At 50.7% G+C, this 16,133-nt stretch overlaps 1 protein-coding gene across 1 annotated transcript; it reads right to left on the minus strand.

The window, feature by feature from the left end:
- Positions 1 to 309: 309 nt before the first annotated feature.
- On the minus strand, positions 310 to 16,133 carry kdm3b (lysine (K)-specific demethylase 3B). Its single transcript, XM_049027668.1, is given in 30 exon segments — positions 310 to 707; positions 1,369 to 1,503; positions 1,625 to 1,801; positions 1,918 to 2,057; positions 5,646 to 5,669; positions 6,319 to 6,438; positions 6,524 to 6,654; positions 6,765 to 6,855; positions 6,936 to 7,092; positions 7,094 to 7,108; positions 7,198 to 7,464; positions 7,615 to 7,785; positions 7,788 to 7,876; positions 8,020 to 8,275; positions 8,361 to 8,488; positions 8,575 to 8,682; positions 8,770 to 8,893; positions 8,895 to 8,923; positions 9,032 to 9,246; positions 9,401 to 9,611; positions 10,025 to 10,623; positions 10,625 to 11,391; positions 11,599 to 12,043; positions 12,045 to 12,271; positions 12,354 to 12,416; positions 13,012 to 13,136; positions 13,385 to 13,490; positions 13,667 to 13,780; positions 14,294 to 14,461; positions 15,720 to 16,133. Coding segments are annotated over 30 exon segments (5,448 nt in total). The 5' UTR covers positions 15,885 to 16,133; the 3' UTR covers positions 310 to 626.

Raw genomic sequence — 16,133 nt, forward strand, 5'->3', positions numbered from 1 at the left:
GTCCTCGTCACCAGAACCAAAAGTAATATTCCTCCTGGATGTCAGTGTTTCGTGGGTAAATAAGTGTGACAATTCCTCTTTTGTAAAATTTATTTTGAAAAAGGAAAAAAAAAAACCCATACAGACTAATAGTAATCAGTATCAATATATTGGCCTTCGAACAGGAAAAAAAAACGACGACTTTGGTCTAATAACTTTAACTGCTCAAGTTTATATTCACGGGAAGGAATGGAGAGAGAAGAATTTTCAAATTTTGCAGCTGATATTCCTCATTCGAAAACCATAGATGACTTTTTTTTTGGGGGGGGGGGGGGGGGGGGGGGGGCAATAAAAACCGTCATACTGAATTTTCTAATACAGTCAAAAACTACACGCATTCATAAGAGAGCGGACCGCCTGCTGCAGTGAGACACTCCTGAATGCAGTCTGCCACGAGAACGCAAACAGTGACCTTACATACAAAAGGAACCTTTTCGATCGAGTCAAAGGGAAATAACACTGATGAAGCGTCCATCTGTTTGAGTAGCCAAGTCCCAGGTAACAACAGAGTCCCATCCTCTCCATCCGGCTACTCTCCCCCCAAACGGCATCCAACCCCTGAAGCAGTTCAGTGGCCCGGGGGGGGACTATGAGCGGGACAGCTTGGCCTCGTGGGCTTTCAGCGTTCCGACGGCATCCTTCACCGCATGGTAAATGATGTTCTTCACCTGCGGACGACAGATCGCACATCAACGCCAACCTCCAGTGTTCCCACAGCGCCCTCCCCCTCCCTCTGTACCCCAGCCATTTGTGGAAAATCAGGCTTTAAGTCACTGAAGCTTCAGCCCAGTATTAAACAAATGGTATGGCTGAAGTACATCTCCTTACACGGTCATTTGGCGTGTTACAATTCCTGTGCAATGTGTACAAAAAAAAACATTGCACTTTAGAGTAATGGGCTCTATGCACGCAATATGTGTGACGTATTTCCATTAGACAGCAGTCAAAGGTATTTCAAACCAACATATGCTGAACATGCTGTTCTCGTCAAGCTTCTCTTTAACGATGAAAAAAAACAAACAAATATATTAAAATGTAAGGGACTGAGGCATTTCTGGGGTGAAAAATTTTTAAATCTTAAGTGGGTAGAGAAAATACAACCATTTGATGATGTGCAAGGTTAACTCTGACAAATGAGTATGACACTATTGTTAAAAGACAGACAACCCAGATGTTGAGAGTATAAAACAGAGCCATGTTATTCGGACTTTTGACAGGCGTATAGTCGGAAGCCGATTTGTCAGTATACGAGAATCCGGAAGACATGCGTGCATAGAGCCTATTCCCCGCTAGAAAGAAACAGGCAGGCCCACTCTCCCACGCACACACCTGCAGCTTGTCCTCGTGGTTGGAGTGTGTGGTGGACAGGTGTCGGAACTCTTGGGTCAGTCTAAAGCAGTGTTTCACATGTTCGGGGGAGACAAAGTCCTCAGCTACTTTGATACAGCTATACAGGTTGTGAACCTGAAGAAAGAGGCAGAGGGCAGAATGTCGTGAACTGAAGCACCAACGTTTATCCACTCGCAGCAGTACCTTCTTCCTGTCAAAGTATGGCACCCTGAGGCAGACCACCCCCTAGCCGTACCTGGTGCGGTGCTCCAGCAGGGATAAAGACAGCATCCCCCAGGAACTGCACGATGGCCCAGCCCTGCACGCCATACTCCTCCAGCAGCCTGTGACGCAGCACCTGGTCCAGGTACCAGCTCTGGTCGTGGATGGGGTCGTGGTCAGGTGGGTTCTCCTGCCCCTGTTCCTCACCCACCTACAGGGCAGAAGGAGAGCGCAAAGCGTCAGGGAGCCGATAGCGAGCTTCTGTGAGGATGGCCTGACAGCTGGTCCAAGGACAGCCCCGTCTCCTTATAGACCCTCCCTGCTCACTTTGCGAAGTAGCTCCCGGATCTTCTCTGCATCCTTGGCAGCATAAATGTGCCAGAGGGCCCCCGGCTTCTCCTGCCCCTCGTAGATCCGGCGCTTGGTCATCTCATCCACGTCGCCCTCCTCGATGGTCGTCATGACTTCTGGTAGGCGAGACAGAGCAGATACTTAACTGTTATCATGCTGCTGTGCCTGACAAGCTGCTGCCAGGAGACAGCACACCCCCAAACGTCTTTAATATCACTTTCGATTTCCAGAAGTTTAAGAAACTAGAACTCTAAAAGCTGCAAACTTACTTTTGCATCACAAGCATCTTTAAAAAGTCTAAATAAAGCCTGTTAAGGTTTTAATACAGTTCCTACAACCATTTTAATTTGCCAAGGCATGAATGAAAACATATTTCCTTCATACAACTGTGGTCAAAGGATTACATACACTTACATAACAGACATTATGACACGGCACTTTTGGGCTGAAGGATTTCCACAATATCTAACAAATAAAACAAATTAAGTGAAAGTTGTAAATGTACTGTGGAAACACATTCATTACATAAAAATGAATGTAAACTTGACAACTGTAGTAATATTTTACATTCAATGTAGTTATCTAATATTGTGGAATCATACACTGAGATAGTGGTGGGCAATATGAATTTATCGTGACCAGTTCAAAGTACTACGATAAGCATTTCAGCTACAGTAAAATCCCGTTATAACGGACTTCGAGGGACCTGGCAAAACAGTCTGTTATATCCAAAGTCCGTTACATCCAGAGTTGCTGTATGCCCAGAACACAACTACAGGACACCATTTACTCATGCCGCGCCCCAGCAGACACTTGTGGTATAGATTATTATATTGGACATGTAGTAATCCGACTTTGCTTGAGGAGATGCGTGACTTTTAATAATCCCGACTACAGATCTGCACTGGATATCACCGGCACGCCACGCGCCTTGTAGGCGGAGTCTGCATGTCCATTATAGCGAACAAAACTGCAGCTAAAAGCGGCCCTGGGGACCAAATTGTTTGTCCGTTATAAGTGAACTTCCGTTATACGCGAGTCCGCTATATCCAATGCTTTTTCTGCATGTTCTTAAAGGCAAACGGCCAGGACCAGCAGACCTCGTCCGTTATAGACGATATTCCGTTATAAGCGAGTCCACTATGACAGGATTTTACTGTATTGCAATGCAACAATACTTAACTATTGTGACAACTGAACAAAACCACAAGCACCTATCACGCGATTATTGCAGTCTGAACTGGCAGGTAAGCTACACAGATGTGAAACTAATTTCAGCCTGTACATCTCACTTTTGTCAGTTATCAATCTCAACTCAACTCAATTTAGTGACTAGATCTTGAATTACAAACATAATTGAACCTTTCTAACCTGTGGCCTGTACTATGAAGCGGGGTTACTGGCTTATCGGGGAAACTTGTCGGATTTAAGGTAGCCTGGGCAAAATGCAAGTGAACGAATATGATGTCCATTTAAACCGTGGCATCTTACATCTGACAAGTTACCCCGATAAGCAAGTAACCCCGCTCCTTGGTACAGGCCACAGTTGGTTAACTTGGTAAATGGAAAAATAAAAAAATGGCTTTATGTACGCCATCAGACTGCTAAAAATATGGCACTTATGGTAAACACACAGTTCATAGGCAGGTCAAACAAAGTGTGCAGGATGGCTGATGAAATGGGTCCAAAAAAAGCTTACGTTTGCACATTTAAAAATTCAATCTTACATTATCTGATTTGTTTACGTTTTGCATGTCATAAACAGTCCAAAAGTGCAAAGTTATTGACCAAAGTGAAAAACATTCATTTGTAGTCAAACTTTCGCCGAGTCGGTTTCTTTTACATGTACAGCATTTTACATAACTATGTATTATAATCAGGCATTGAGAGAACTGGCATGCAATCGCTGCATAAAGACATATGCTCTTCACTTAGCTACATTTGGCCTTTTATGACTAAGCAGTAATGTTGCTGTCGTGACGTGAAATACCCCCTCATTTTGACCTTTATATGGCGAGTGCGTACTTCATTCGCAGTGTGAAGGGGTGAAATTAAAATCATGTAGTTACCTATTATACTGCAAACGCATACGAGTACACACATAAGTAATGCATACTTGTGTACCAGTTATGTCAATCCCTGATTATAATGCTAGAAAGTGTGTTTCTTATAAAAAAAAAGGGTCAAAATTGCTGATCCAAGTGTTCAAATGGTTAATAAGCATTACTACATTTATTCGTACTGAAAATTCGGTACAGGTCTTCTGGCTCGGCACGCGCATGTGCCAAACGCATGCAGCAAGTGCGGAACCTTAGTGTGTTTGTGCGTTTCCCCCCTGAACGACATTCGGAAAGGGGCAGGCGAAGCCACATCAGTACGCATGCGCCCGGACATCGTGATGTGGAGCCGGAAGCCGCTAATGTGTATACAGATACAGCAGGTGTAGGTGCGGCACCATAATGGATATTTATCGTTATGTTTTGAGACGATGTTTGTGTTGCACAGTTCTAATATGAAGCTGAAAGCTGCTGATGTGAATATAGTACAGAACAGGTACAGTTAATTTGTCTAAATGTGCACTTATACGTTATTTTTGTTTAAATGAGAATATTTCGTTTTGTATTGGTGGCAGCAGCATTGACAGACACCCTGCAACATACCATCCTCATTCGGTTGATTTGTAAACAAAAATAAAAGGTGTCATCTATACTGTGCTTATGATTCTAACCAAAATCATCATATGACATTTCGGCCATAATCGCCCACCCCTGCTTATGATAAAGGGTCGCATGCATTCATTTAATCCAGCTTGAAAAGAGGGTCGATAAATTAGGAGCATGCGTCACATGTGGATCATCCAGCTTGAGCCCACGCTATGAAGATGGAGTGTGGCTGAGACTCGGCACTGCTCAGAACAGCAGTGATGTCACTTCAGGGAACCCTAGGAGCATGAGTGTTTCAAACTGGCTCTGGTTCAGCAAGACTAACAGGGTCTGTGCTCTAGCATGAAATGGCACTTAGTAAAGAAACAGCCCTCTGGCTACAGCCTAACTCCAAGCTTTTGTAAAAAAAGAGTATTAATGCCGAACCCAGAGCTCCACCATCTGCGAGCAGAAAATGGCGAGTTTGTCTGACGGCTTAAGGGGGTGTTAATGGAAAGGGAAAAGTGAAAAGTGTTCAGGACCTACGGAGCACTCATCCATAGCCCCCAGGTACCCCCCAGGGCTGTAACCACACTCATGGAGGCAGCAGACACTTGTGGACGCACTCACACCTTTTGCCGTGGACCCAGGCATCTCCAAATGATGGAGTGGTCGTACTGCCAGTGGGGCGCACAGCAGACTGCTGTCCCAGATGGGGAGACCCGGGTTAGCTGCCTCTCCACCCCGCATAGCACCACGGCACCCCAGGTAAGAGAACAAGAGGCTGCCACCACGCACTTTCACAAGGATGCTGAAATCTTTCACTCGTGAAAAGGGAAATGCAGAGTCCAGCAGGAAGAGACACGGGTTATGTCATAGGGACGATGGACACAAGACATCAGAGGAGGGGCGTTGTGGTGCAAGCAGCCCTGGCTGACCAATCACAGCACAGGGAATACAGATGACTTGGGGGGGGGGGGGGGGGAGTGTTGGCAAGTGGAGGAGAACAGTAAACCAAAAGGGACATGCTAAAAAAGTAATACAACAGTAAAAGGCACACACCTTTATATCCAGAGGTGTCTGCTTCTGTAAACGAGAAATTTTACGACAATCAACACAAACCTTTGTATGGCAGAGAAGTCTACAGTCTCCACCCTATACCAGAAGATGGAGGTTAGAGTAGCATGCAGGGGCAGAAATGTGGGGGGGGGGGGTTTAGTACCCGAGAGGCACATGGGTGCTGGGGGGGCTGCTGTGTGAATGGAGAGGTGGGGACAGTGAAGATGGATGTGCGGTCCTTGGGGACAGGTCTCATCTGACTGTAAATAGCGCTAATTCTGTCCTATGTGGTGACCTCGTTCTCGTATGGGGGGAGCCCCCGGGCCTAACGCCAGGCGACAGAAGTGCTGCAGGTGTCAGTGAACCTCACTCCAGGGAATAGTCTTAACGAACCACTGGGATGAACTGCTCTCAGCCAGAATATAACTAAGAGAAACATTCCCTACATATTCCATTTTTAAGCATTACCCAGTCCTGTATGTGGTTATGGAAAATGGTGGGATTTAGCATCAGAGTTGTCAGAATAGGCCATATGACTGACAATGTTAGTTAAGCAAATCTGAAGACAATAAAAATACAATTAAGGCTAAATCACACAAAAGTGAAAAAAAAAATAAAAATTTAATGCGTGTTCAAGGACACTCACGTACCGAAGTTACCCCAATCGTCTACTCACCCTGTTCCTGGTTTTCCTCGCCATGTGGGACGCCCACGTACACCATCACATTCACAGCGTCGGACACGTCCAGGTGCAGGTTGGTCGTTCCCACCTTCCTGTCCTCCGTGGAGATCAGGCCTTGTCACCAAAGAAACATGGCAGTTACAGTCAGACTGTCAATGCCCAGAAATGCACAGCATCACATGATCTGGAATTCCCTTACCGTATGCATTGTACATCTTGGGTCCCAGGTCCGGCCTTACGAAAAAGTTGGGCAGGCGGGCAGCAAGATTTAGACGGCCATCCCTCTTGGTGTATTCTGGGAGGGGCAGGTTGTCCATCAGATCATCAAACCTGCCAGTAGAAAATACCAGTTTCAGCTTATTGACACGTTCTGTCCCGTTTCCTATAGTCCTTCACTGGCGGGACCTACATTATGTAAGAATTGTGCGTGTGTGTCTCACCGACTAGGCATCATGTCTCGAAAGTCTTCTCCTGGAGGCCAGTCCTTCAGCTTCAGGACCATCGGCTGTCCGTCTCCACCCTGTAACCTCTCTAAGGCGATACAGGTCAAAACAATTACGGCACAGCAACTTCAAGGCGGCGGCACATCGATTCCCTATAACGATACTCACTAGAGATCACCTCGAAGCCATCCCAGAAGTCCCGGACCTTCACGTCGGAGATGATGGCGCAGTTCCTGCAGTTCACCAGGTCGACGTCCTGGTCGCCGAATTCCTTGCTGAAGGCTTCTGGGTGCCACAGGCAGCCATTGAGTTTCTTGTGGACCCCCGGACACCAGGACCGGCTGCAGAGGGAGACAAGGTCGACTTCATCAACGTGGGCCCAACATCTGGAGGAAAGCTTGGCTGCTCTCGGCAAGGAGCCATGCCTCACCTGCCCCTGTTTCCAGCACTCCCGGAAGATCTTCCAGTTGTTGCTGTTGCTGGGGTCCTGAAGGCAGAGGAGCCGGCCGTCACAAAGCCATGAGTGAGACGTGTGGGGGTCCAGGACACTGAGACCCATCATGCTGTCACGCCGGCCGACAGCCCCCGACTCTGCACCCTCGGCCGTCCCCCGACGGGCTTCGGCCTTCTTTGTCTCCACCACAGATGCGATGATGTGGTCGAGGAAGTTAGGAAGGCTGCTCTTCACCTTGTCGCCCTGCACAAGTTTTGAAGGGGTGTGACATTCAATAACCTCTGGTGCCTCTTGCTCCAGATACAAAATCAGCTAATTGATGAGTATCATGCTGCATGAGAATCTATGGTGTTACAATGTCCAACCCCAAGTTCCCCCCCCCATGATGCGAACCCCAGATGATGTGGAGAACACGGAGGGGAAGGGAACTCCGGAATCGGCAGATCCCTGCGGCAGCCGGCCGGGCCCGGAGTTCAGCAGGTCCCTCAGGCTGGAGCCCTCTGCTTTGGGCTGGGTGGTGCTGGAGCCAAGAAGAAGGCTGTTGAAGAGCTTGGGGCTAGAGCCCAACGCGGCGCCTTGGAGAGTGAGCTGAAGGAGTCCAGGCCGAAGGGAGAGCGAGTGTCGCGGTTGATCGCCGACCGCAGAGACCCGGAGTCTGAGACCATGGAAGGAGGGGAAAACAAAATCTGGTGATGACTAGTCATTCCTTTCTACAGGCAGGGCGCCTGGTGACCAGGCTTCATATACACTTGACTACTATGGCTTCCAGGGAACTTTTCTGGTACTCAAATCTCCTACCCTTTGTCTCTTCTTTGGCTTTCTGTGTGGCAAGGTCTGCTAGCCAATGTAGAGCGGAGGGAGAGGAGCCTTCAGACATGGAGGATCGCGGCTCCTTCGGAGAAGGTGCTGCCACCGTAGTGGCACTAGCATCTGTGTAACCAGGCCCCTCCGTGCTTGACTCTGGCTTGGGGGCAGTGGAGTCACCCTCTGCCCTGGGTGTAGCTGCGCTGGCAGCACCCCCACTGGTACCACTGGTGCTGGACGCCACCCCGGACTGCACAGGGAACACCAGATGCAGGTTTCCGTTACCGTTCAACTAAGTTGGGTGGGTAGATAAGTACAGAATGGAAGCGTCTTACCTGTGATAGGCCATTGGGGGCAATGGGGCGCGCAAGTGGTTTGGAGTGCCGGCTAGTACAGGGGCAGTTGGCTTTTATGCCCCACTTGCCCCGAGCAGCGTGCACCATGTCTCCGATGTTGTAGAGTGCTGAAAGGGGCAACAAGGGAGAGGTCAAGAGAAGAGACCTGACGTGGGATCAGCGATCGAGGATAAAAAAAGGTGGAGGGGTTAACCTGTTCCGGGGATGATCTGTGTGGGCATGAGGTTCTGGGGCTCGTGGGGCTGACCCTTTGCACACTTCAGCCAGGAGAAGACCTCATCATCCAGTCCTTCGTCAGGCTCTGGGGAAGGATGTCAGAGATTTTCACGGGCCGCTGACTTCACACAGGCACTGGCTGCATGGCGTGTGGGGCGGGACAGGTCCTTACCTTCCCGGGACCGGCTTTTGCGAAGACGGTAGCAGTCGAGGCAGACGCCAAAGCCGCACTTTCGGCACACCCAGTGAATGTTGAAGAGCGTGGTCTCGCACACGTCACACATCTCCCTGATCCCCTCGCACCGCTCGCTTCCATGCCACTTTCTCTGCACAGCCCAGGGAGACAAGAATGTCGCCAAAGGGCTCTGCTACCCAGACGCACATTCCAGAGTACAACGAGATTGTGGAAGATGGCTACAAATCATGACACGTACGATGTGGCTCCACCATCATCATGGCCTCCTTCTCTGACATGACCAGCTGACAGAATTGGTCCCCCACGTTGGCCAGGATGTACTTGGAGGTGTCCAGATCAAGGCCCTCCTGTGTTGCTGGGGAGGGCAGCCACAGCCCCATAGCGTGAGGATCACTCTGCTGGGGGCTCAGGAAGCCTTCCACTCGCAGGACTCCTTTGCGCGTGAATGCCAGCCTTGAAAGAAAGTCAGAGGTTAAACTTAGCATTCAGGTTAAGGGCCTTGCTGAAGGGCCCGACAGAAACATTACTGCCGATCCCCAAACTGCCGAAGCTGCACACTGAAACACCCACAGATTTATTAAACCCCACCCCCACCCGAGCTGGTCACCTGCGGAAGTGAAAGAAGCGACAGGCCACCGTGGAGTCGTCCTCGTCTGCGTCCTGTTCGCGGAACTTGCGGTAGCGCTCCAGACGGCACTCGCGGCACTTGTGGAGGTGTGGAGCAACATTGATACAGGAGCCGTCTTGCAGAAAGGCCTCGCCGGACTGCTTCAGCCGACGCACCTTGGCGACATCCTTCAGCACGGACTGACCCACTGCTGCAATGGAGGGGGGCAGAGTGAGGGGAGAGCAGTGCATCTCAACAGAGCAGGTGGGAAAAGCTTCACCATCAACCCATAAGATACGCGATTTGCACAGAAGCTCCAGTCTCCCAATCTGCACCTACTCTCCATCTCAGTGCCCCCCAAGCAACCAGAGCTCAATAACTCCCATTACCAGTTATAGACAAATATCCAACTTAGCCTTTGATCTGCTCCATGATTTTCCCAAACTGCTTTTCAGCATTACAACTCCAGTAGAATGCTCCCTTTGTTACAAGGAAGTTATACAAAGTTAACCGCACACATCAAAGACGATTACTGGCAAAAATGCAAACTTCCTTTCAAGCGTCATCTGAAAACACTATTAAAGAGAATCATTGGATCTGGTTGACTGACAGGCGCCCTCCTACCTTTTAAAGGCTTGTTACGCGGTCGGCTCTTACTCGCCGTCTTGCCCTTGCTCTTGTCCATAGTCCGTTCGGTGGAGGTACCGTGGGGACCAGGGTTCTGGTCGTCGTCGAGCGCCTCTGCCTCGCTCAGATCTGAGAGGTCGCTATTGGTGCTGGAGTCGGAATCGCGCTTGGAGGGGTGGCCACGGTCTTCCAAGGGAAACTTCTGGGGCGAAGGTTCAAATGGCAGGGGCCGGTCCCCAGGGCCCCCAGCAACAGCGCTGAACAGTGAGGAGAAGCCCAAGGTTGGAGGGACCGGCACCTCAGCCTCTCCCGCTACCGCAGAACCTTCTTGACCTGCAGAGGTCCCAGTTTCCTCAGCACTAGGCCTGGGTGTGGGAAGGACCTCTTGGACCTCCGACGGAGGCTTCTGGGGCAGCGTAGAGATAGGGACGGATGAGACAGGGGTCGAAGAGGGACCTGAAAACGGGGAGGGCAGTAGGCCTTTCGGAGGCTCGGACATGGTGAACAGGTTAGGTTTGGCCTCCAAAGGAATGCCGAGAGACTCCACAGGCCCCTTGACCACCCCCAGTGAGGGCAGGGGGCGAGGTGTGAGGCGGGGCGGAGGGAAGCCCACTAAAAGGGCTCTGAGGCAGCTTTTCAGCGGCAGCCAGGAAGGGGTTGCTGGGTTCCTCACGGTTGGACGGTTGCAGGAAAAGGTTCTTGTGTGTCTCCTGCGGCTGGCTGCTCGCCAGCAAGCCCAGGCCCCCCGTCACACCAGTAGGACCGCCACCAAGGGTCCCGGCACCCAGAGGTCCAACGGCGAGACTGGGACCTCTCAAAGGCCCAGAGCCCAGTCCAGGAACACCGCTTGCTGAGAAGGCGGGGGCCAGCTTGGGCGTGTCCTCAGCCCTGAATGGCTTGTTCAGCACCACGCCGTTACCGGCCAGCTGGGCCTCTGATGCTTTGGGCTGATCTTTGAGAGGAGGCAGGGTACCAGTCTGCGTTGAGCCGAAGAGTCCCACTGTATTGGGGGTCAGCACAGTCTTCTTTGGGCTCTCGGAGCAGGTGGAGGACTTAAAGAGGGTGGGTGGCTCCTTGCCGAGGTTCTCTGATACAGCCGTGAAGTAGTTGGTGCCGGGTACCCCGTGGCTCGGGCTTTGCTTTTGAGCCATGCACTGGAAAAACAGGTTCTGAGACGAATCCGTCTCCGGCAAAGACTCCTCTTTGGCAGCGAACCCAAAGCCAAAAGGCCGGCTGTCCAGGGCTGTCGCCCCGTTGGTCTGAGCGGCAGTTTGAGGGCGAGTCTCCCCAAACACCGACGTGCCCAGAGGGTTGGACTGGGGCAGAAGGAATCCCGCTGCAGTCAGAAGGGGCGTCTTGGAGCTCTAGAACACAAATACACGAAAATGTATGTTATGAATCATAAAAAAAGTCAATCCATTTGCACCACAGTGCTTAACTTAGCTGGTAAGATGGTGTAAAATACATTTAAAAGATCTATTAGGTAAACTCCAAATTTGTCCTTGACAACTACGACACCTACTGATCAAAACTGACATTAAATTAGACACAGACACACTGATATTACTGACCTCTGCAGTGTGTGTCCCCGCCCACGTTGGAGGCTTTTGACTAAAGCCTAGGGTGGTGGCAGTACTTGTAATACTAGGTGCGCTTCCTTCAGGCAAGACGCGGGCCGCGGTGCTGACCGGAGACGGAGCAGCTGTGGCACTGGAGAACCCAGTCAGAAGCCCATCTTTCTCCCTTTCAGGCCCCAGGGCCGGGGCAGTCTTAGTGGAGGCGGCCGGGACAAGGCTGGGCATCTGACCCAGGGAAGGAAAGGACGTGTTGGAGAAAGGGGAAGGGGCCGGTCTAAGAGGGGGCGGGGTGGAGACGCAAGGGGCCGGCAGGTAGCCGGGACCCACACGGTCCTGCGAAACCGGCGTCCGTCCATTTTCCTTGGCATAGGCGGAGAAAGGGAAGCCAGGCTGACCCGGGGTGGGTACGGGGGCAAGGTTCGGGGAGGTCTGACCGTGTCCGCAAGCCATCTCCCGTCGCAGCAGTGCTGCTATTGGCCACGGCAACTACTTCATCCACAGATACGCCGGACGCGCTGCCATTCTGGCTGTCGGCGCCACCTTCGCCCTTGAAACGCTTCAGATTGGCATCGCCGTCACTTTCCGACGCGTTCCTCCTCCGGCGCCCTGCTTCGCACTTGCCCCCATCGCTCTCCTTCCGCCGCCTGCCAGCATTCCCTGCCTGACCCTGCGGAGGAGGAAGAGGCGGTGGAGTGACGGCAGCGGTGAAGCGGGGGACAAAGCACCGTTTTCCCAGTAGGCGCCCTCACCATGTCATCTTCAGCCAGCATAACGTGAATCACTCTCGGGTCCACCACCTGCGTCTCCCCGCTCTGCAGGACCGGGATGGGAGGTTAGCGCCAAAAACCGTCAAACAAATAAATGCTCCAGGAGTCGCAATGAAAAAAAAAGTCAGCAGGTCTCCGTTTCTCTTGCTGACTAAGTGACCAGAGGCTGTGCTGCTGAACAGGTGCACATCACCACCCACAACAAACTATTTTTCTCCATAACTAAGCAACACTGGAATGCCTCTAAGGCTCTCCAACTTTTATCAGCAGGTTTTTCCTCAATAAACTCACATTTTAATAAGCATGTTCAGACGCACTGCCAACCCTGACATCATATTTGTCCATTGATTCTCCTACAGAATCGCTTACAGCAAAGACAGTCATCACTTAGCCAGTCACACTCTTATGCAGATTTTTTTTAAAAAGCCATTGAAAGTCATGGAGGTTTCTGAATGCCTTTCTGCAGGACTAATGAATGCTTTGTTTATCTGAGGAACACCACTCACATTCTCACACCAATCACAAAAAAACAAATTACCACAATCATAATCAATTTGATGTTCATGCATACAAAAATGGTAGGCATCACATAGGGATTAGAGCATATGCAAGTGGAAGATCTGTGAGGACAGGCACACACCTGATCCATGATGATCTCCATGATGTGGGACAGGGGGTCGTGATGGGAAACCAGACCCTGAGCCCAGGACTCCTCAAACTCCAGCTGGTACACTCGAACTTGGCGACCCTGGATGGTGTAGGAGCCTGAAAGACACACAGAAGAATTAACCAGACCTGCTTTCAGTCACCAGCCACCCAAGTGCATCCTGGAGAAAGTGAAAAGGCCAAGAGGCAAGGAAAAGAAATGAAAACATGAGCAGGGCAGAACAAGGAGGACCATAACCCTCAAAGTCACCAGGCCAGTCCACCAGGTGTCCCGCTGTGCAGGAAGATAAAACGCAAAGATCTTTCAGGACAAGAAGCTCCCTAAATGTAATGTCAACGGTACCCACCCTTCCTCAGAATTTCCTGTAGCTCAAAGTCAGTGCGCCAGGAGCCGATGGCAGCCTGGACAGAGGGCTGATCCTGCAGAATGTTCTGCCTCAGGTCCTTCTCCACCTGAAAGTGCCATCACACTCTGCTTGACACTCGCAAAGAAAAAAAAAAAAAAAAAAAAAAAAAAACACAAAGATCCAACGGAACACAACAATAAAAAAAAAAAAAAAAAGAAAAAAAACCCTAACAATAACGGTGACACCACAGTGCGCAAGGTCTTTCTGTTAGCGGTGCTGTACCTCAAACACCTGCAGCGTGGTACCATCCGGGAGAAATGCAAGGGACCTGCTTCCAAAAAACTCCACAGGAACAAGGGACCCCAAACCCACTCGGTCCACCAGGGGCTGGAAAGCCTGGAGGAAGAATCCAGAAACAGGTTAATGATCATTTTGTAAAAATGTTTCGTTTTAAGGGAATAAGTATGCTAGACACCAGCCAATACAGCAGACTTGGGAATAACCATCCATCACAGACGACACTCACGCTGACCGCGTGACCCAAACAACGTGCCAGCAGAGAGGGGCCGGGTGACCGTCAACCTCTCTCTGGATGCTAACACACTTCACTGCAGCCTAGCTGCACACACTTATTCTGTTTCCAGTCCCTCACATCAAAACAGTTAAATAGAATAAGAAAATGCACAATAAGAGATCGTGCCGTTTTGGTCTGAAGTTAGTTAGATATGGAGACCCAGAACACTGGATGAGTTACCTCATTTTCCATGTACTAATAATATAATTTATCCTAGCATGACGGCAGTGAACAGGTATGTGTAAAATGGCATCAATGCCTGACTGGACCTCCTTCAGTTCCAAACGATCCCCCCCCCCCCCCCCCCCAAAAAAAAAAACACTCCATGTACTGACCAGTGCAGGCCAAGCAGAGACTGGGTTCACTCCACTCCCCGGGAGGTTAGGGTCACTGCGGGCAGCCCACACGATGGAGCTTTCCACCAAAATGGCTCGCACCTCATCCCCGTACAGCTGCACCCAGGAGCGACGTCGCCAAGGGCACTCTTCAAACTCCACGAACACCTGGAGGAGAGAGATTCCAGCTCACACAAAGGCCGCTCACTCTTGTCACCGAGCCAGAGCACGCTACACTGATGCAGCAGTGAACAAAAGACAGATGGACAAATGTCGCAATACTCCAGACCCACAAAAGGCACCCAAAACAATCCCTTCACACCCTTCCCAGCTTTCAACAAACTGGAGCGGAGGAGTTGAAGCTTTCACCCAAGGTCAGGGATATGAGTAAAGCCAACTATCCAGCACCCTGCATGAGTACTAACAGGTCGATTCAGGCGGTCCGGACTCAAAGGCACGTCCACTCGCGTCCCATCTCCCCGGAGATCGCAAACCTCGCCTGACACGCGATACCCCGGCGAACAAATGCGCATCCAAGACGCAGATGCAGCGAGGATATTTCCAGGAGCATCCTCTGCGCGACCCTTAATCCTAACATTCAACTTCAGCCCCACCGCACCGTGCAACATCGAGGAAACGCCTCTGCCTGCACGTAGGAGATGGCACTGTTCGGAGGGTGTGCAGACGTCTTACAACCCACATTAAAATATCAATAGTGCAAAGATAATAGCCACATGCATGGGTGCATGCCACTAATGCGAAAACATATTAAAAAAGCAAATTCACAAACGTGCAAAAGTATTTCTAAATGCGTGCAAAAATTATATATAATTAATAACATCAAATGACTACTTAATTAACGGTAACTTATAACTTTAAGAAAATATTTGTTTATTTATTTTTATATATATGGCGTAAATTTATGTTTTGTTTTTTTTTATTTTCCAAGACCTGCGTCGCCTTGTAGTTTACAGCGCTTTTCGCCGACAGCTCCGTTTGACTTACGGGAGACACTAGGAGCACTTCGGTTTTAAAACATCAGCAAAAAAATCGCATTACAAGCCGCAGGAGTGGAAATGCTCCATTTAAAGCCCCCCTGGTTGCCCCCGGGACGCTGCCTGCCATCTCCGTGCAGCTGGTCACGTCACTGCCTGCCATCAATAGACCGGGCCCAAAGCCGCGGTCTCCAGTGCGAGGCTGAGGCTGCCGAAGCCTCTTCCAGCACAAAAGCGACCGGCCGCCCCCCCCCCCCCCCGCCTGCCTGCCGGCCCGCCCGAATCGTGCAACCTGAGCACCGTGTCGGGTGATTCCGCTCGCGGATCGCGCTTCCTCCTCTTCCGCTTCGCACCGGCTAGCAAAGCCTGTCCATCCGCTTGTAAACACTGACCGTTAGCCTCGCCGCCGCCGTCCCCTCTGCGCCGCTCACCTCCACCCCCGGGCTGGCCAAGCCGACCACGCTAACCGCTCGGACAGTCCCACGGAGCCACTCGCGCGTCCAGACGGCCCGATCCGCTTCGGGTCCCACGGCGGAGCCCGCGTCTCCGAGGAGCAGCAGCAAGCGCTTTCCCACCAAGCCCAGAGAGTCCCCCATATTGCCTGGCCAGCAAGAACAACTTCCTCACTGGACAACTCCGATGTACTTACAAAGGCCGTGATAAATAATAATAATATTAAGAAAAGAAACGAGCGAGGCGCTCGTGGGGACTCCCAACCCAGTCGCTTCAAGAAATACGTGACAGCGGCGTTAAAATGTTATTGTTCACAATGCAACAGTCCCGCTCCGTCCGCCATTTAGCCCTGCAACAATCAAACGCTCCCCTTACTGCGGAGTTCAAATACT

Source organism: Brienomyrus brachyistius, chromosome 10, assembly GCF_023856365.1.
Source record: "Brienomyrus brachyistius isolate T26 chromosome 10, BBRACH_0.4, whole genome shotgun sequence".
Lineage (NCBI taxonomy): Eukaryota > Metazoa > Chordata > Actinopteri > Osteoglossiformes > Mormyridae > Brienomyrus > Brienomyrus brachyistius.